The sequence below is a fragment of the Maylandia zebra genome, linkage group LG3 (genome assembly GCF_041146795.1).
Source record: "Maylandia zebra isolate NMK-2024a linkage group LG3, Mzebra_GT3a, whole genome shotgun sequence".
NCBI lineage: Eukaryota > Metazoa > Chordata > Actinopteri > Cichliformes > Cichlidae > Maylandia > Maylandia zebra.
This window is the reverse complement of record NC_135169.1, coordinates 6,076,127-6,097,037: the sequence shown is the minus strand read 5'-3', so window position 1 is coordinate 6,097,037 and position 20,911 is coordinate 6,076,127. Positions and strand designations below refer to the sequence as shown.

The window sequence follows — 20,911 nt, the reverse complement described above, 5'->3', positions numbered from 1 at the left end:
AACTTCACATATAGTAAGCGCCAAAATCTCCACCCCAACACTTCCCTTCAACTTGGGTGTGAGTGGAGCCACCTGGTGGTCCTCCACACATAATCTCCCCAGGACCTGAAGGAGGAATAGTCGGAGGTGGAACAGGGGAGGCAGATGAGGAGGGGCCAGGGAGGTCTGGCGGCGGCGGAGGTGGCTTGCGGTTTAACGGACGAGGCCGTCGGTCAGAGTTAGCTCGCTGCGGGAGAGGTTTTAGGGGACGTTCGGGGTCGTCGCCTGCTACAAACATACCTGAAACAAATGAGAGAAAATGAAAGATAAATAAGAAACGTGATGAGTCAAATACAAAATAAACACATCAAATACACATTTACATTCAAACAGATGATTTGTGGGAAAAATAATTTAAAAGTTCCCTTTATAACCAGACATTTGCTAACCTGAAACATCTGAGAAACAGAAACATTTAGGAAGTCCTTAAAAACTTAAAGTATCCGCACTCTAAAAAAACTAAAACACTGGATAAATCATCTGTAACAGTCTGTGAAAGGCAAAGAAACGCAGCATGCGTCACAGAATTAAAAGTTGCAGGAAAAAAGGCCTTTAGGTTATCACTGACATTAAAGTTCTGGCTTCAAAATAACTGTTACCAAGCAAACTGCCAAGCAGTGACACTTGCTCCTAGAATGAATGTGGCTTCCTAACAGAAGGCTGATTGGTCCAAACTACCTGTAGTTCATCTAGAAGCACATAGCTTCAAGCCTGGCACGATGGATTCTGTTGTAACTTTGACCTCATGAATCGCCTGAGCAGTTTCACAAGCTGGCCTGACATGCAGCATGTTGTGGTTAGAGTATCTATGAAAGCAATTTCCATCACTGATTTCAGTGTGGTTAAAGCAGTAATTTGCTGAAGCCAAAGTTAAACAAGAAGTTTCAAGTTACATTCGTGTAGCCCAATTACTTCTCAAATTAATATTCATTTGTCCACTGCTACTGAGTCTAACTAAGACTACTTTTCTTTTTGGACTTTTTGATTTTTCTTTAATTGTGATTAGCTTCAATGCAAAAAAAAACTGTTTGGCACTTTTTGTTTTATTTCCAGCCTGAGGAAAAATGCGCAATAAAACAACATTAATACCGTGGACTACAGCCTGCACACGAGAACTGGATGTCACCGGTTTATTTCGTGCATCATCTTGAAGCCTCAAGCTGAGCATACTGGTGATCACTATTAAAATATAAATCACGCTGTGTTCAGTACGACGTAACTAATGACCACAACTCCCTTTTTGCAACCAGAAATTTCGCCACCTGCTGATCATTAGAAATTAAAAAGGGGGACAAAAACAAAACAAAAAACAAAACAAACGACAAAAAACCCCCCCCACACATACTGGGATCTACTGCAGAGTCTATGTTGAGATTGCTGAAGGCTGCAGAAGGGCCGCCGATATCTGATAGGGCTCTTCTGGCGGGGGCAGGAGGGACCACTGGTCTGGGAAAGTCATACTCGTAAACATCCTCCACACTGGCCTCCTCCTTTTTGTCCTGCGGAACAGCTGAATGCTGAGGATGGTCTTGGAGGGGGAAAAAAAGTAAATAAAAATGAGGTTTTACCCTGATATTCTTAATTCTGTGATGTCAGTTTATCCACTACTACTAGAACAAATAGTGTGATTACTGTTAGTAATCCATAATGATCAAGCACTTCCCATACACTGAAGTGAGAAACTGAGAATGTTACACAGCTCAGAGTTCTGTGTCGTCTCCGACGAGCCGGCCTGGGCCTGGATGTTACACATGGATTCGTAAACCTGGGGGTCCTCAGAGTCACTGTCCCCCACCTCACTGCAGGCACACAGCAAGACGGAGAGAGATAGAGGAATCATTTAAAGGGGAACAAACTGTGCTCATTTTCATTTAAAGAATCTTACTCTTGGACTCAAAAAGTTTTCCATGATTTTAAATAAATAAATAAAGCCATTTATACTTTCAGGCCACCGTCCCCTTAAAGTCAATTTTCTTCTGATAGGATGCCCCGTGCAAACAGCAGGTTTGAACTGTAGGTGGTTGGGGACAGAGCGGTGTGCCTGGAAAGTCTGCATCCTGAGCTGACTTGCAGGGCTTATTTGCAATTACACTTAACTCATAATCTGAAATTTTGTCTAGTTACCATGGTAACACTACATGACCAAAAAACAAAAAGAAAGGAAAAAGTATTAGAAGCAGATTTTCAAAAGGGCCATTGTTGGCGATCCTCTATGGCTGACTCTTACACAAACTAATCCTCACAGAGAAGGTAATATTCTCAATGACTGAATCTACCCTTTGTAAGCTAAATCACCAAACCTCTGATCAAAAGTTCATCATTTCAGTATGCTAACATCACAAATAGACCGCTAAACATCTAGCTCTGCTTCAAACAAAAATCCACCAATCACACAGAGGTATGAATGCTTCCAAATATTACACATTTTAAGCCTAATTAGTCGTGCATGGACCCAGCGAAGGCATCTTTGTAGGCTCACACCACAACTTTCAGCTTTCGAGTTTTAAAATTTAAGCAGATTTCCTATCCATTCGAATTCCCTACATTTTAGACACTGTCATCATTTTAATCAAAGAGACAAGCTGAGATCCAGCTGCCTTCATCTTCAAGCACTGTCCTTTAAATTATTTAAGGAGGTGAAAAACAGAGAGTTCTCTCTAAGGAATGGGAACCTCGAGAGCCCCCTGCTGGACAAAATACACAGCTTCAGATTTGAGGGTTGCATTACTGTGTGTCACAATAACCTAACTGAAACTACATGTACTATGTTGAATAAATGTTTTAATCAAGAACCTCTAATGAAAACTTAATAAAAGACTATAAAAGTATAAAAGACAATTTGAATAACCTAGTAATTCAAATAGCCTCGTCTAACCAGCTCCTCAGAATAACTTAGACTCTGCGTTCACTTCTGCAAACTCTCTGCAACTTAGTCTTTCTGAAAGACACACACTGTTTAAACCTCTGAATGCAATATCAATGCTGCAGATTATATTATTAATGCAATCGTAATGATGATGATTATTTACCAATAGCAATAAAATAATTTCCCTGCTCCACACTATCCCTTTAACTTGTTTATAGACCAACTTTCTCACTTTTCACTCTACGAACTGTTTGAAAGTCACTTGTAACCTTTCCCAGCGAGATTTTGTTCTCTGCAATTCACTATACAATTACATAACCACACACATAAGCACATTTTATTACCTGCCGGAAGGTCTGAGCATGTTTGTTGATCTGCTGGTATTTCTAACAACCCAAGATCTATATGTTTTCCTTAAAGACAGCGCCATATAGCCCTGTTGTGGTGGGGCCTTCGTTGTAGGGCGTAGCACCATGTAGTTTGCTGCCCAGGCTGGCTGGTCCGGGGTGGAGGGGAGGGGTCTCCTTTGGAGTCTGGATTCCTGGCCGACCAGGGAGGGGCGCTCCGGTGGGAGAGGAGGGGGAGGCTCTCTCAGTGCTGGAGGCAGAGGTAGAGGCTTGTCCCTGTGAGTGGCTACCATCTGGGTCAGAAGACACAGGACAGGATGTTTTTTTGTTAGAGATGTGAAGACTCAAGTACACACACACACATCCTATTTTGGTAATAACAATAATTGTGTTAGCAGGGCTGGCAGCACACTGGAGGTTTAATAAAAAGGCGTCACTATTAATCTTTAAGTCACAGGCAAACAGTCGAGCAGTTGTGAATACCAACACTTAGCCAATTCACATAATTTCCAGGAACCTGCAGCCACATTAACACATGATTATTTTTGACTATCAAATGGACATCTGACAACTTCAAGGCTTCTAGGAAATATTGACTTAAATATACGGACTCATTACAGATTTATCTCACAGGCTCTTTTGATCACAACTAAAACTATAAATGCTCTTTTCTAGAGAAGATATTCATATCGTTAGCTACTCATATACGTGTATTTATTGATATAAAAAGCGAGTTAAAGCTGGTAATAGGAGGTGGTTAGTTTGTGATATTACTCTGACCTAAATGTACTGCGCTTGTAATGAAGTTTGTGTCCCAGCAGCAGGTGTTGGCCTTAACACTTTGCATATGACTTCCATATGATTGAGCAGTTATTACTTCTGGTTCAACTTCTTAGTGTATGTTTGCACAGGGCTCTTCTTAAAGGCACTATTCAGAGTGAGAATATTTCAGTGACCAGCAAGTCTTGAATGCACCTTTGGCCAACGCAAGTGTTTTCTAAAAACTATTTTTCCACCCTTTGAATTCTTTTCCACAGATAGTCGGTCTCAAAGTCTTTTGTCTTTAGTGGGACTGTGGCTCAGGGGGTTGGGAAGCGTATCTGTAACCGGAAGGTCGTGGGTTCGATCCCCGGGCTCTCTGTCCTGGTCGTTGTGTCCTTGGGCAAGACACTTTACCCTACCGCCTACTGGTGTTGGCCAGAGGGGCCGATGGCGCGATATGGCAGCCTCGCTTCTGTCAGTCTGCCCCAGGGCAGCTGCGGCTACAACCGTAGCTTGCCTCCACCAGTGTGTGAATGTGAGAGTGAATGAATAGTGGCACTGTAAAGTGCTTTGGGTGCCTTGAAAAGCGCTATATAAATCCACTCCATTACTATTAGTGCACTCAGGCGTGTACTTACTTTGACTGTGGCTCCCTGACTCAGTGCACTATGGGAGGTGGAGGACCTCTGCTGTAAGAGGTCCAGTCGCGGAGGCAGCTGAGACACTGGAGACGGAGGGCGCTCCACCTGCACACCCACACATTGATTTACAGATTTTGTAGTGGATGAAGTGCTTGTAATATTCCTCAGAGATATTTACACGATAAGGATCACTCAAATCACCTTTCATTCCTTTTCGGATGCTCAGCTTGAACTTGAGCAGGTCATCTTGACCATATCTATTAGCTAAATTTACTGAGTTGTTGTAGCAATTACCTGATTAATATTGTGCATTAATAAGCAATCGAACAGCTGCATCTAATAAAGCACCCAGTGAGCGTCTAAATATATGTACGTGCTCGTCTTACTTTGGTGCAGGCCAGCCAGATCATGATAAGTTGCTGGTCTTCCAGCCGATCATCCTCTTCCTCTTCGTTGCCTGCGGCTTCTGCTCTGCTCGACCCCTGGAAACCAGCAAAGGAAGCCCCAGTGGCCTTTGGGTGAAAGGGGTCCACTACAATAGGCTCCGTGCCTTTAATCTCACATCGGCAAAACGGGCAGCCCTGACCCTCCGATTCCTGAAATGCACACACGGAAAGACACAGCAAGGTTAGGAGGTAAAGGCAAAGGAGCTGACTGAAGCTTTCATCATTTGTGAAAGGCTTTGCTTTGATTTAAATCCAAATTACAGCTGCAAGTCTTTTCAAGACTGAAAGCTTAAGGAGGAAACCATGAAAACTACCACAAAAAGAGTCACCCGGATAGGATGAGTTATAATGTAAATAAAACTGAAGATGTCAAATAAATGTTGTACATCAAAGATCTGCAGAAGGAGCACTTTAACAAAAACTATGTCTAAAGAACTCTGCAGTCATGCTGCGATTAATTAATCTGTTACGTTAGCCCGGAGAGCATTTCTGTCCTGAAGGCAGAGTATTGAGAACAACACGACTGCGCTTGGGAAGACAACGATTATATTGTTCGTCTGATGTGAACATCAATCAAAATAAATTCCGTATAAGGAAGTCTAAAGTCCAAAGTCCATCAAGAATAAACAGCACATCAAATTCATTCATTCACTCAGGGCAAACAAGTCCTTTGTGTCACTCTTAGCAAGTCTATGTTCCCAGCCAGTAAAGTCTATTTAATCTTTTATGTTTGAAGAGGAAAACTCGTTACAGTTGTTAGTAACAAGAAGGATTTTATTAAAGGAAGTACAAAAAGAAAGTGCTTCAGCTTCACTGACTGTAAAATAACATTAATAAAACAATAAAGTTACAGCTACGTGTGACCTCGGTGCGTTGGTCCAGTCGTCACCTTGTTGTGTTTTTATCAGCACCCTCGTTAACCTGATCTCACTTTAGATTTATTCTTAGTGCCGATTGGCTGCTGAAGCTTGATGGTCAGTAACTGGAATCTCTGTCCCTCCCATCTGTCTTTCTGTTGCTACAGGCCTGTTTTGGATTTTGTTTTTGGTTCTTAGTTAAAAAAGGAAGAAGAAAAAAAGTAGTTTAGGGGTGAAGCCTGAAGCAGACAGTCTGGTGTGGTTCGTTCATGGACTCCTTCCTCTTTTGTTTGTTTGTTTTAGCCGGAGTTCCCATCTCTTTTGCTTCCCTTTGTTTCACACTTTCATTATTAAAACTCAGCAGCACTGTGGGATCTTATGGCTCAAAGAACCGAACGTATAACTTTGGGGACTGCAACAGTTACACTGAGGAACATGACACGACTCCTCTACTGCAGGAACTACTGCTAATAATTAAATAATAATAATAAAAGACTTTATACTTAAGTTTAAACATGCAGATCAGAGAGTGGAGTAAAACACTTGCAATCTGAGAATGAATCTAAATCAAAGACTTATTATTATTATTAATTGACCTATTTAAAAAGGCACCGTTGAACACAAAAAACTGAATTTAAAGAAAATTCTACAGCAGGAAAAAGAAGATCCCTGTCAGGATTTATTGAGCTGCTTCAAATCAGTGTAATAAAAGACACAGAGAAACGAGGGAAAAAGGGAGACCGTTCAACACCGGCTGCTCATGTTACTCTCATCCTGTAGAGATTTATTCCTAAAATCAGTCATTTTATGCATCTGTATTTGTTCTCTGCATTAAAAACATGCACGCACATGAGAAACAAACCTGAGTAACTTTGATGTGGTCCTGTGGAGACGGTTCACACAACCCTGTCAGGTCTGGGTTCTGTGCACGGCCATCTGGGAAAAGATAGCTGGAGAACCACGGCACACAGAAACGCAACCAAGTCACGAAAAAAGGGTCATTTTCAGATTTTATAAATCAACAGTAAGAAGCAACAACCTTGCCATGTTTTTACAATTCATCGAGGCTGCCAAACAATTTCTCATTATAAAATCCTTAAAAAACAAAACAAAACAAACAAGTTTGTTTCTCTGCAGGATGACACAAACTAGTTTGTGTCATAATTGTGACACCATTTCATCCACACTCTCCAACCTGTTCCTTGTAAGGTTTTTTGTTAAAATTTGAGGAACTACTACAAAGACTCCACCCTCCTCACTATTAATTCAGGAACCTAAAGTAACATGTACTCAGTAGGCTGAAAAACAATACTCTCCCCTGACAGCTTGCAGTTTAATAGTGCTATAAATCTACACTAAATACTAGTTCATTAACCCTGATGATATGCGACTCACAATCCCTCTCTGTATCCATCAATGAGTGCTTGGAAGAGTGGTTTGTTATGCGGGATGGTCTGCAGGATGTTCCCATCAGCTGTCACATAGCCAATTGCCCACTGGCCCAGCCGAGTGCAGCTCAGCCTGAAGATATAGCTGTGAGAGAGAGTTATTTCAACCAACAGCTACAAACTCCTGCAACAAAATATTTAATACAGTAGGGATTTCCCCCCCAAAAGTATTATAGGATATATCTGATCTGTGAGGCCTACCTGCCAGGTATGTGGATGAACCTGTGCAGTCGAGCCTTCGCCTCATCGTAGGTTAAGAAGGCTATATAACCAGGGTGTGTAACACCCAGGCTGTTCCAGTTCCTTAGAAGAGATGACCATGGCTACAAGACACAGATTCACAAATGCAAACATTTTATTTATGTTGTGTACATCAGCTGTTTTGAAGTTGAATTCACAACAAAAATCAGGTATGAGACTATAATGCATATAGGACAGAAGATCTGTTAGCAGCAATAAAATTACAAACACCAACTCTGATCGCTGGCAACACTACAGAAAAACATATGCGAGTGGGTTCAGACACTGCTGCTGCATTTACACAGGAGAGACTAAGCGGGACTCAAATTTAAACAAATAAACAAATTTAAGCATCCTCGTGTAATTCACCGCCTTTACTAAAATGTTATTAAAGACCAAAAAAGACCAAAAAAGTGGACCACATCAGTCCAGCTCTGAGGTCTTTACACTGGCTGCCTGTCCGTCAGAGGATAGACTTTAAAGTTCTGATGCTGGTCTATAAAGCTCTGAATGGTTTAGGACCAAAATACATCAATGACCTCCTGACCCAGTATGAACCTTCCAGATCCCTCAGGTCATCTGGATCCGGTCTTTTATCAGTTCCCAGAGTCAGAACCAGACACGGAGAAGCTGCATTCAGCTTTTATGCTCCTTATATCTGGAACAAACTCCCAGAAAGCCTCAGATCAGCTGAAACACTCAGTTTATTTAAATCCAGGTTGAAGACTCACCTGTTCTCAGCTGCATTTGAATAAAGCACCAAATCCACACTTTTAAGCTTAAATTTCAAAACTTACATTAACTACTGATTTTATCTACTGTTCTGATTTTATCTGTTTTGATTTTATATACTGTTTGTTTGTTTGTTTGTTAATTAGTTAGTTTATTTGCTTGTTTTAATAAATTTTAAATCATGCTTTTTATTTGTTTTTGTTTCTAATGTCTCTGTAAAGCACTTTGAATCACCTTGCTGTTGAATTGTGCTATACAAATAAACTTGCCTTGCCTTGCCTAAAGTGAAAACTGTGCAATTTTACAGTGAACTACTCTGAATGCTTTGTGACGTACCTGAAAGAGCCTTGTAAAGATGTCAAACTCGAAGACGGAGATGTAGTCGTTACAGGTGAGGTCGATAGTGGATTTGAGCGCCATGGCCTCCAGACTTGAGCTAATAGGGTGAAACTCATGAAGAGCCTGCCGAAATGTCCTCCATGGCACTATGGTCCTGGATAGAAGGGAGGGAGAGGAAACAAATGTTTGTTGTGGGGACATTGCCTTTCACTATTAGTTAAGACCAGAGGCGGAGCCAGACATTTGAAACACCCGGGAGAGAGATACTCCCATACAGTATGTGACAAAATTTGATTCGATTTGATTGACGACCCTAATCACGACCTTTTGACCTCCCCCCTCCCCCCCCCCGGAATTGTGTAATTTGATCCCCTAAGCGCGCCACCTGTTGCGCCACCTGTTGCGCCACCTGTTGTTGGAAAAAAAAGAAAAAAGTTTTTAGAGGGAGGGAGGGTCTGCAGCAGGGGAGGGGAATAAAAGCAGAGAGGAGGCCGTCACAATTTCTAGGCACAGACGCAAGATGGATCCTTTCATTCTGCAGCCCAGCAGCGTTCCTGTGTACTTGGACGGCGAAGAGATCAGAGAGGGAGGGAGGGTTCCTGAAGCATAGCGGTGATGCAGCAGTTGATTCTGTGCTGTATAGAGAGACAGAGCGGCAGTTAGTTTTCCACAAACTCATAGTTTGAATTCTGTTTCAATATTATGACAATTTTCTCTGTATTTTTTTTTTACAATAGCGGATGTAATTTTACTTTCTTAAGCTGCACCGGCGCTTGTAATGGGAAAAAAGAGTGACTTCCTATGGCCTGTAGAGAACCGTTTCTTTCAATAGTATTTTATTTTCCTATAATACAGACGCAGTAAAAAAACCTTTAAGATGATCTGCCTAGCAACAAATTGCATTTTTAGGTTACACCATAGCTTGTGATGAAAAGAAGAACTTTCTATTCGCTTGTAACCTACAGGCTGCCTACCCCGTATGTGTAAAAATGAATAAATATCCCTTAGTGAATACTTTTCTTTGAATACTACTTTTCCTTTTGAGAGTCCCTTTTACAAGGGACTGAAAAACAAAGCATAATTACCGTGACAGACGATCTTGTTTCACACACACACACACCTAGGGATGGGTATCGAAAACCGGTTCTTGTTGAGAACTGGTTCCCACTGTTTCAATTCCTTGGAATCGTTTGCCATTTTTGCAAACGATTCCCTTATCGATTCCAGTCGCCCCGAATGACGTCACCACGTTGCGGAGCGTCATTTACCCGGCAGGAAACACGGCGCCTAAGCGGCTCAAACGCTCAAAAGTTTGATTATACTTTACGAGAACGGATGACAACAGGGCAACTTGCAAAGTAGATATTTCATTTAAGGGAGGAAACACTACGAATATGCAAAAGCATTTGCTCACAAAACACGCGATGACACGTGTTTTTAATTCCGCTCCGGACTCGTGAATCTCAACCCAGCAGCAGCGGTAACGATTGCACGTCCTCTCCCGTTAATGCGGCAGGTAAATAATCAACTAACAGTGCATATTATGTTAGCGCAATCTGCCTTATTACAAGACCTGCCATTACTGTACATGTAGGTGACCATGATGAGAGAGACAGACAGAGTCTGGCTGGCGCTCGCTGGCAGTTCTCGCTGCAGTCTACCGGTAGCGTCTCCTTTCAGGCCAGGATAGACGAATGTCACCGAGCAGTGACTCAGTTTGTGGTCAAAGGCTTGCACCCATTTGCCACAGCAGATGCCCCGATTTTTGGTAAGTGAATGTGTTTAATTGTAGGCAGGGACATTACTGGATATTCTTGTGTAATTGCCACAGAACAATTTATGTTATACTTTGTTATTGCTACAGAAGAATATTTATTTTATTATTTTACATTTACAATTTTTTTTCCTGGGGTCCCTGTGACACCCCATTGAAGAGCCATAGGCTGGATCTCTTAAGATCTCACTGCTGGGTTTGTAAGGCCATGTTACTCCTAAATTTCTATCTTGTTCAAAGAGAAGATATAAAACAAAGTTCTAAGCTAATCGACCTTAGTGTTCTCCTTTTTTTAAAAAAATCGATAAGAGAATCGATAAAGAATTGAATCGTTAAACAGAATCGAAAATGGAATCGGAATCGTGAAAATCTTATCAATACCCATCCCTACACACACCGCGGGCCAAGGAGGAATGAGACAGCAGATATCAGTTTTTTCTCAATGCTTATAACCTATAACGCGCCCCCCAAAAAATATTATTATTATTATTATTATTATTATTAAAACATCTATATGAGGTAGGTTTTGCGCAGCCTGCTCCTTGGTAGAGTTTTTTTTTTCTTCATTACTTTTAGCTACTTTTACAATGGGTTTTCTCAATAGACAGAAAATGATGACGCTGAGGAGTCAACAGCCGATATTATCATTGCTTGTAACCCGGTAAATAATTTCGTACATCTCCCCATAAAATAAGCCTTAGTGGAAAAAAAGCTCATATTCGAATAAGTTTATTAAAGCACCCCCCTCTATGGGAAAGAGTTTTTTTTTCTCAGAGTCAAGTTTAAACCATGAGGCGAGTTTTGTCAACAGGAGGCGAGTTTTGTCAACAGGAGGCGAGTTTTGTCAACAGGAGGCGAGTTTTGTCATCAGGAGGCGAGTTTTGTCAACAGGAGGCGAGTTTTGTCAACAGGAGGCGAGTTTTGTCATCAGGAGGCGAGTTTTGTCAACAGGAGGCGAGTTTTGTCAACAGGAGGCGAGTTTTGTCAACAGGAGGCGAGTTTTGTCACGAGCAAGAACAAGGGTAGACAACTGTTGCCCATAAAGTAAAACAAATATCCGCCTCTAAGTCGTATTTTACCGTTGCAGAATGTGGAAAACAGACAGCGTTCACAAGAAGGCATTCAAAAAAAGGAAATTGGATACCCCAACTTTCTTCCCCCCCCCCTCTCCTGACTGCACACACACACACACACACACGAAACAGAGACCCGAAGGATGAGAAAAAACATAAAAAAAAAACAACCCCTCTCTAACTGACAATATTGTCAGGAGAAAGATGTCGCATTTGCGACCAAATTGGTCGCACTCTAGAGCCCTGTAGAGATGAACAGATGTTTACTGTGAGTTCAGTAGTGGTCCAGTCAGACTTTCTCATACAAGGCAAGAAACAGTGTTCAGATTATTCCAGTTAAGTCCTCAGAGTGAGTCATGAGTGATTTTTTTTTATGAATTTGTTATTTTTTACTCGTGTCTTGATGAAGAAAGTTTTGTTTGTTTCATTTTATTCAAATCGATAAAAACTTTTCTCTGTTTAAAAGTCCAAAAAAGACGTCCAGATGATGTTGAAAGTTTGATTTTTCACAAAATGTAGTTAAATGGACAAAATCAGATTTAACTTGCAGCGTACTGTGCAAACATCCCGAGCCACTGCCCCTTTCTTTATATTTTGCTTTTTTGTATTTTTTTTCTAAATTTGGTCCTGAGGTAAAGTTTTGCAGGCTTTCTAAAGGTCTTTCAAAGTTGTTGTTTTTTGGTTTTGTTTTGTTTTGTTTCTTTAAAATTGGCTGCCTTTTCACCCATTTTCAGTCCAGTCTTTGTTCCTGGTCATTTTCATATTATGGTTAATGTCACTTAAAACTGACCTGCAAACCTTCAAGCATTACAAAGGGTACTTAACTCAAGGGATGAACTTTGTGTCTACACAAAACAGAAAACTTAGCAAAGAACCAATTTTAAATTATATCTGTAATAAAAACACATAATTTCTTCACATTTCTCAAGACGAAGTTATAAAAATGCCAAAGATAACACAATTTTACAGACTTGTAATAGGTGTTTGGATCAGTTCATCTGCTGTGTCCAAAAGTGTGATTAGAATTCAGCTCAGTGGAAGGGTGGGTGTTAAGAAGCCAACTGAAAATCAGCTGCAACAGGTCTGATGGTGTGATGAATCCAAATTTTTTTATTTTTGCTTCAAGTCATTGTCATTAAGTATGCAGGAGGTCAGGAAAGATGTACAACAATCAGCTTCTGTAGCCATCTGGAAAACACGATGAAGGCTGTGTCATGTTGATAAATAATAAACACAGAAAGGTGTCATCAGATCCACCATTGGATTGGCAACAGCAGGAAATCATATCTGGATAGAAAAACACACAAATAAACATTATCAGTCATGGATTGGCCTCCCAAAAGCCTGGACCTCAACATTATTGAACCACTGTGGGATCATCTAAAGGTAGCCAACATCCGAAGAAGAGCTTTGAATGTCTGTCAAGAAGTCTGCAGAACTATTCCTAAAGGCTACTTAAAGAAGTTACAAGAAAGCTGCCTCAGAGCGTTCAGACTGTTTAAGAATAAAGGTGGTCGTGCCAATGTTGACTTTCAAGCTCATTAAGATTCTGCAAACATTCAAACAATCCGTTGACTATCCAACTAGGAGTAATGCATGAACGATAACTTAACAAGCAGCGAGGAGAATTAAAGTTTAGACAGACTGGGAAAAATATTAACTTGAAGCTGTACTGCATTGGTGCTCCATCACACATTAACTGATGTCCTCAACTAGTGCAGCCACTTTACAGTCTGTAGTAAGAATCTGTAAGCAGGCTTTGGAAACACTAAATGAAAATTACAGTTAATGTTATTTACCTTTTACTTAAGGTAATGAGTCTGTATGGCATTACTTAACAGAATCATTTTTGTTATACAAATGTTTTTAAGGAAATAGAATGGTTCCTAAAAGCTGATTTTGTTTATTTGTTTTAATATGCCATTTAATTGCCGTACATTGCAAGGAGAATTCTTAATTAAAAAAACAATTCCTAGAGCCACACATGACTGCATAAATGATTGAAGAGAATATTGTACAAATATGTCGTTACATTCATGAATATAAGGGTTTGTCTTTCCAGATACAGATTTTGGAGACACTAATTCCTTTGGAGTTTCATGAGGAAGGGTGTCAGGGGTAAAAATCTGCCAAATCAAACAAGCCGCCCCACCCACTGTGGCGACCGCCTTGAATAAGGAAGCAGCCAAAAGTGGGTTTGTCCTGTATATGGAAATTTCTGGGACAACCAAAAAGGTGTTGGCCTTCCACTGAAGCAAAATCACAAGGACTGTGATTTAAAACTGTTTTACTCAAGCATAAAATTCATTTTTGTTTGTAAAACAGCCAAAAATATCAGCAAAATGCTTAAACTTCTGTTCTGTCCACTAACAAATGAAGGCCTGTTATGAGTTAACGCAAGTAATTTTTTCAGTTCTGTTTTTGCTTGTTTAGCGAACTCGAGCTTTAACAGTATCGCACTGTAGACCTGCACCACTGAATTAAGAAAAAATATTATTTATGAACATGTTGTCTGTTTCAAGAATACGTGAATTCACCATAATGATGCTGTGCGTCTTACAACTGTGTTATTGAGCTTAATGAACAACTTCTGAGAAGATCACTTCTTTGCAGGATCCTCAGTGGGTCATCTGGTGTTAAATTATGGGGCACAGAGGGTCGAAGTTTTATCGTGTGTTATCCATAGTGAAAATATATCCCTGCTGTTTGAATCAGATGAAATATCAGAAAAGACTGCATCATTTGGTAAGAGATTCAGAATCACACCACAGCCTTTTTAAAACTTGCGGTGTGTTTCGGTTTTGCTTTTTAGGCTATGGGGACCAGATTCGTGTTTGTGCATGACCTTCAGCCACAGTGGTGGTTGTGTTTCAATATGAGTGTGTTTAAACCAGCGTGTTTGTGTGTGTGTCTCTTTCAACTGCTGCCATTAATGGTGAGGTGCAAAACGCATCAAGTAAACTTCCTTATTCTTGAAAAGAGACTGTTTGCATGACAAACTGAGCTGCGTGTTGTTTTTATAGCTTCTTTACATAACACGGGTATATTTAGAGCACCCATATATGGTGGTAGGGTTATTTTATTTAAATATGCTTCCTGTGAAGAAGAGTGAGAATTGTCCTCTCACCACTGTGTTTTCTCCATTTAAGCATGAATTTTGACTTGTAGTTGAGTCGATTTGTGTTTGTATTTCATGTGTAAAGGTTTAAGAGGCTTTACAGTAGACAAAGGAAATACGCATAGGAAAGCCAATTTAGAACAAAATCACACAGAAGTGATACAGTGCACATACAGGCTGATATTGATGAGACAAATGTTCTCTGTATCTGTAGTGTGTTTGATCACTAATGTGGCTGAACCTGCTGGTTAGTACCCCTCTGCAGCGGTACTATAAAAAGCACCATTTCCTGTTACCATCATAAACCAACAACACAAGTTAAATGGAGACCTTTTTTTTTAAAAGTGTCTCTTTATGGGTTTCTGGTAATCAGTAGAGTTTCCTTTCGTGACATTTTAGGTCAACTATTCCAGAGATTTGGGAAATAAACAAGAAAAGCTCCAACCCCAGTTTGTCTCTGAGGAATACAGGATGTCTTAGTTTGACAGGCACGTGTGAGTTTTGACAAAAAGATAGTTGTGAAGCATTTTATATTTCTGACTATTTAATACTATTTAATATCTGTTTTAAAATCAGATACTTGAAGCCAGTGTCCTATAAGACTTGTTATTCCCCAGTTATTGGTTATTCACAGAGTCAAAGTAAAAAGAAAATCTCTGATTTCTTAAACTAGAGGGGTCGAGTTGAAGATGCACATGTGTCAAAGTAGCTGAAGATAAAACACAGAAAAACATGAAGGTGATTATATTGTCTTCAACGTTCCAGCGAATAGGTTTATGCTACAAACCTATCAGTGTCCTGTTTAATTTTTTGCTGTTTAGTTTCACTTTGGTTGCAATAACTGGACTACATCAAGTTTCTCATTGTTATTGTTTTAGATGTAAATGTTAACCAAGCAGGTATTGGAACAATAAGAAAAGATTGCACCCAGAAGCAGACTTCACGGAGGCAAAAGCGTAAACTCAAAAGCAGCTTTATTGCTGCCTCAAAGGAAAAACAATACAAAAATAATACTGAGATAATATGAACTAAACTCATGGAGAGGCACACAGGGAAGCACACAGCATGAGGGATGACACAACAACAAGCAGGGGATGACAGAGGACTAAAATACGTGACTTAGTAATCAGGAAATGGGAGACAGAAGGGAAACTCAGCTGGCATTAATTAGAGATGAGATGGGGAACAGAGGCTGAGCATAGAGCAGAAATGTCAAAATAAAACAGGAAGTACACGACTGACAGAGACCCACACTAGACAAATGGTTTGAACCAAGAAATGTAATAAACCAAACATCATACAAATGAAAGGACAGAAATCCATTAAGAATGTGAATGAATGAATGTCTTTATTTGAGCAACCAATTAATAAAGTTATTGTAATGTACAATTACACACACACACACACAAAAAAACAAGTTTAGCTCGAAAAGGAGTGGGATGAAGACAAGCTTTTTAACTCCCACCCCTGCAATCTTATCTGAGTTTTAAATTTTGTAGTTGCGTAGTAATTTTGTAGTTACATTTAAATATTTGTGACATACAATTACAATTATAAAATTATCACATTGTCATAATTACAACATATAGTGTAAATATTTGGCATCAATAATACAGTCTTTGTTACCACCGTTGAGTATCACAGTCATCACCATCATGGTCATTAAATCCTCTCCATATATTATTTATATTGTAGCTATGAAAATATCAATGAATTTTGCTTCCATTATATAGTAGTAACTTCATCAATTTTACTTTTAAGAATTAATTCTGGTCTAATGTTTCCTAATAATGGAGATAGCAGTAATAACAACAGCGTAAGACAATATCAACAGTGTCCATTTCAACTCTACAAGATAATTGTTTATATAAGTATTTGTTGTTAACATTCTATATATAAACAAAGAAAAAAGAAAGAGAAAAAAAATCATACAAAGAATATATTATTATTTACTATCATGGATAAACAATCACACACACGATTCCTCTTTGTACCTTGACAATATACATTTTTTGTACCTCGATTTAAACAGATGAATATTTGGACATTGCTTGAGCTCCACATCCAATCTGTTCCAAAGTTTCACTCCACACACAGACACGCACAAGCTTTTCCTGGTAGTTCTAACTATCTGCCTTTTAAAGTTACTACATCCCCTCAAATTGTAACCTCCTTCTTTATGTATAAAGAGCTTTTGGATATTTTCTGGCAGTATACCCTTATTTGCCTTATATAGGAGTTGAGCGGTCGAGAATTCAGCTAAATCAATCAATTTTAATAGTTTTGACTGCAAAAACAAAATATTAGTGTGACTATAATATCCTACCTTATACATTATTCTTATAGCACATTTTTGTAGTATAACCAAGTGATGCAAAGAACTTTTGTAATTATTGCCCCACACCTCTACACAATAAATCAAGTATGGTAGGACTAGTGCACAGTATAACAAATACATTGCATGGCAGTTTAAGAAGAACTTGGCTCTATTTATGATTGAGATACTTTTGGACACTTTATTTTGTATATGTCTGATGTGTGATTTCCAGCATACTTTGCTATCAATCATTACTCCCAAGAATTTTATTTCTGATACTACATCTATGACTACACCATCTATTTTTATTGCAGTATCTACATTTACATTGTAATTCCCAAAGAACATTACCTTAGTTTTGCTCAAATTTATAGATAATTTGTTAACATCCATCCATATTTTTAATTTCCTTAACTCATTGTTAATGTTAAGTACTAGGTCACTATGGTCTTCGTTAGAATAAAAAATATTGGTGTCATCAGCAAATATGACTAATTTTAATAACTTTGATACATTAAATATGTCGTTTATATAAAGGTTAAATAGAGTTGGTCCCAGAACTGATCCTTGTGGCACTCCACAGCTAATGCCCAAATACCCCGATTCAAACTCGCCCATCTTCACATACTGCTGTCTCTCAGTCAAATAACTTTGGATCCATTTCAAAGCCACTCCCCTAATACCATATCTGTCTAATTTGTTTAATAATCTGCTATGATTAATCGTATCAAATGCTTTCTTCAAGTCAATAAATATCCCTGCTGCATGTCTTTTTCTATCCAGACTGTTGGTTATCTCTTCTATTGCATCAATGATAGCCATTGAAGTTGACCTTCCTGTCCTAAATCCGTACTGACTTTCATTAATTAGTTTATGTTTGTCAATAAATTTACCTAGTCTATTATTATAAAGTTTTTCTAATATTTTAGAAAACTGAGGGAGCAGGGACACTGGTCGATAGTTAGTGAAGATGTGTTTGTTTCCACTTTTATATATCGGTATAACTTTAGCTATTTTCATTTTCATTTTCTATTGGGCATTTCCCCGTTTGAAATGATAAATTACATATATAAGCTAGAGGTCTGGCAATGCTATGTATGATTCGTTTCACTAATGTCATATCTATACCAAAACAATCAGTAGAGGTCTTGTTCTTACAGTTGTTAACTACATCTAAAATATCTAATTCAGTAACTCCCGACAAGAACATGGTCTTTGAATTTATTTCTATCAATGACATTTCGCTGCAATTACTTTTTGGAATTGTTGTAGCCAGTTCCGGTCCCACATTTACAAAAAAGCTGTTAAAACACTCCACCATCTCATTTAGATTGTAATTGTCACTGTTATTATTAGTGAAATAATCTGGATATGAGCACATTTTTGTGTTACCTTTAATAATAGCGTTAAGTATTCCCCATATCTCTTTAGTGTTGTTTTTATTTTTATGTATTAATTTAGTATAGTATAATTTCTTACTAGTTCTTAATATTTCCGTTAGTTTATTTTTATATTTTTTATATCTATACTCTGCTTCTTCAGTTCTTAACTTAGTGAATTGTCTATATAAAGAATTTTTCTTCTTACAGGCCTTGTGTAGTCCTTTTGTTAACCACGGGCATTTAATAGATTTATTGTTGATACTGAATTGCCCGACTGGGCAGTTTTTATCGTACAGGCAGTTGAAGATATCCAAAAATATTTCAAAAGCTCTATCCACATCATCTCCAGCATACACTGCATTCCAATCCTGATTCATCAAGTCCTGATAAAGGAGATTAATTGCATTTTCTGTTCTTACTCGTTTGTAGATATATTTCTGAGGTACTTTCTTACATACACTCTTAACGTCATACACTATAAATATTGGCAGGTGATCAGTTATATCACATACCATTAGTCCGCTAGCAATTATTAACTCTAAATTATTTGTAAAGATGTTATCAATAAGGGTAGCACTATGAGATGTTATACGACTTGGTCTTAAAATTGTGGGATATAAACTCATACCAATCATCCTATTAATATAATCCTCAGTGGTCTTGTGATTGTTTGGATTTATCAAATCGATATTGAAATCTCCACAGATGAATAATATTTTATTACTTACAGCTGAAAATATTTTTTCAATCCAATCAGTGAATACTTCTAGACTCGAACCAGGTGATCTATAAAGACAACTAACAATAATGTTTTTCTCTTTTTCATTGATAATTTCTATGGTTAAGCATTCAAGTAAGTCATTTATTGTCAATGTCATACCTTCCAATATTCGAAATTTAAATTTCCTATGGACATATATAGCAACACCTCCTCCTGCTTTGTTTGTTCTATTAACATAATTAAGATTATAATCCTTTAATTCAAAATCAACACCTTTTTCTTCTTTAATCCATGTTTCTGATACTGCTATAATACTAAATGTAATTAGTAAAAGTAAAATACTTGAAAAACATCTATGGAAGTACTAAATAAAGCATTTATACATTGTTTTTTCTTGCCTCTGGTTAGGTTGCAAACAGTATAACTATTTAAAGGGGTTAAATTTTTAAGTCTCTTTCCAATGATTCTTCTAACCTTTTCCATTTTCCACAATAAAACATTTAATTTTTTTTCAGGAGGACTTTCCACTCTTCCTCCCCACTCCAGAGAATACCACTTTGTGAACCAGACAATGACCTGGACTGAAGCTCAGAGCTACTGCAGAGAACACTTCACTGACTTGGTCACCATCTACAACAGTGACATCAACCAACTGCTTTTCTCAATTTCACCAAGGATCAATACTTGGGCTTGGATAGGGCTCTATGATGATCGTTACAGCTGGAAGTGGTCCATGGAGGGAAAACTTTTTTATGTTGGCAGTACACATGAATTTCTGATCTGGGCTAACGGCCAACCAGACATTGTAAATGCAAATGAATACTGTGTGGCTCTTCAGGGACAAACACAGATGAATGATAGACCCTGTGGAGATTCTTACCCTTTCCTGTGTTACAATGGTAGGAAAAAGATTTGTTGCCCTTGATATCCCTACAATTTTATGAGATTCAGAATGTGTGTTTCAATTCATCCTTTTTCGCAGCCAAAAATACAAGTTACATCTTAGTGAAGGAGAGCCGCTCCTGGTCAGCGGCTCAGTCGTACTGCAGGACATACCACACAGACCTGACCAGTATAAGAAGCAAAGAGGAGAAATCCAACATCACGCTCACTTTGAATGGATCAGGGGTTCAGTATGTGTGGATTGGCCTCTACAGGGATCCCTGGGCCTTCTGGTCTGACAACACAACCTCCACATTCACTAACTGGAGGTCTGGTCAGCCTGAAAACTACAGTTCAGTTGAATACTGTGGAGATTTGCATTTAATGTCAATCTAAATGCAAATCTCAAACACCAGAAGAGTAGAAACTATGGATTTCTACAAGCTGTTGTCAAACTGATATTTCAGAATCAGAATCAGATTCTGAAATATCAGTCTAAGTCAGTCTAAGTTCCAAGATGGCGCCGCATACATACATTATTATATATGTATTTATATTTTTATACACACAGACATATATATATATTGTTTGTTCCTTTTTCTTTCTAATTTCTCTGCATTTTTTTCCCTTAAGTTTGGGACTCTCTTAGTATTCTGTTAGTCTGAAGAAACTGTATGTGTATTAGACAGGTGGGTTGTTTAAATAAATAAAATAAAAAGTTAAAAAAAACAAAACACCAGAAGAGTAGAAACATGTTTAATGCTGCAACCACAGACTTTACATGAACTCATGATGGCTTTATAACAAGATTAGATGCAGATGAAAATTAATAGAAAATATAAATGAACTGCTAAAATGTAACTATGGATTTCTACAAGCTGTTGTCAAACTGATATTTATTCAACAGCTTAAGCAGCGGTTTCCTTA

At 38.6% G+C, this 20,911-nt stretch overlaps 1 protein-coding gene across 1 annotated transcript; it reads right to left on the bottom strand.

Moving 5' to 3' along the window:
- Positions 1 to 4: 4 nt before the first annotated feature.
- LOC143416644 (E3 ubiquitin-protein ligase CBL-like) lies at positions 5 to 8,918 on the bottom strand. The gene is made up of 11 exons (XM_076882086.1): positions 8,715 to 8,918; positions 7,608 to 7,729; positions 7,354 to 7,491; positions 6,799 to 6,908; positions 6,593 to 6,632; positions 5,042 to 5,327; positions 4,653 to 4,760; positions 3,328 to 3,545; positions 1,735 to 1,838; positions 1,385 to 1,567; positions 5 to 279 (listed from the first exon to the last, which is right to left on the bottom strand). The coding sequence occupies exons 1-11, from the start codon at positions 8,916 to 8,918 to the stop codon at positions 5 to 7; spliced, it is 1,788 nt and encodes a 595-aa protein (XP_076738201.1).
- Positions 8,919 to 20,911: the final 11,993 nt, after the last annotated feature.

Coding starts and splice junctions, on each gene's coding strand:
- LOC143416644 (XM_076882086.1), bottom strand. CDS start 8,918: ATGTCCCCACAACAAACATTTGTTTCCTCTCCCTCCCTTCTATCCAGG. Junction 5,328..6,592: donor TGCTGTAGAATTTTCTTTAA/ATTCAGTTTTTT, acceptor AAAGCCTTTCAC/AAATGATGAAAGCTTCAGTC. Junction 1,839..3,327: donor CAACAGGGCTATATGGCGCT/GTCTTTAAGGAA, acceptor GTGTGCCTGCAG/TGAGGTGGGGGACAGTGACT.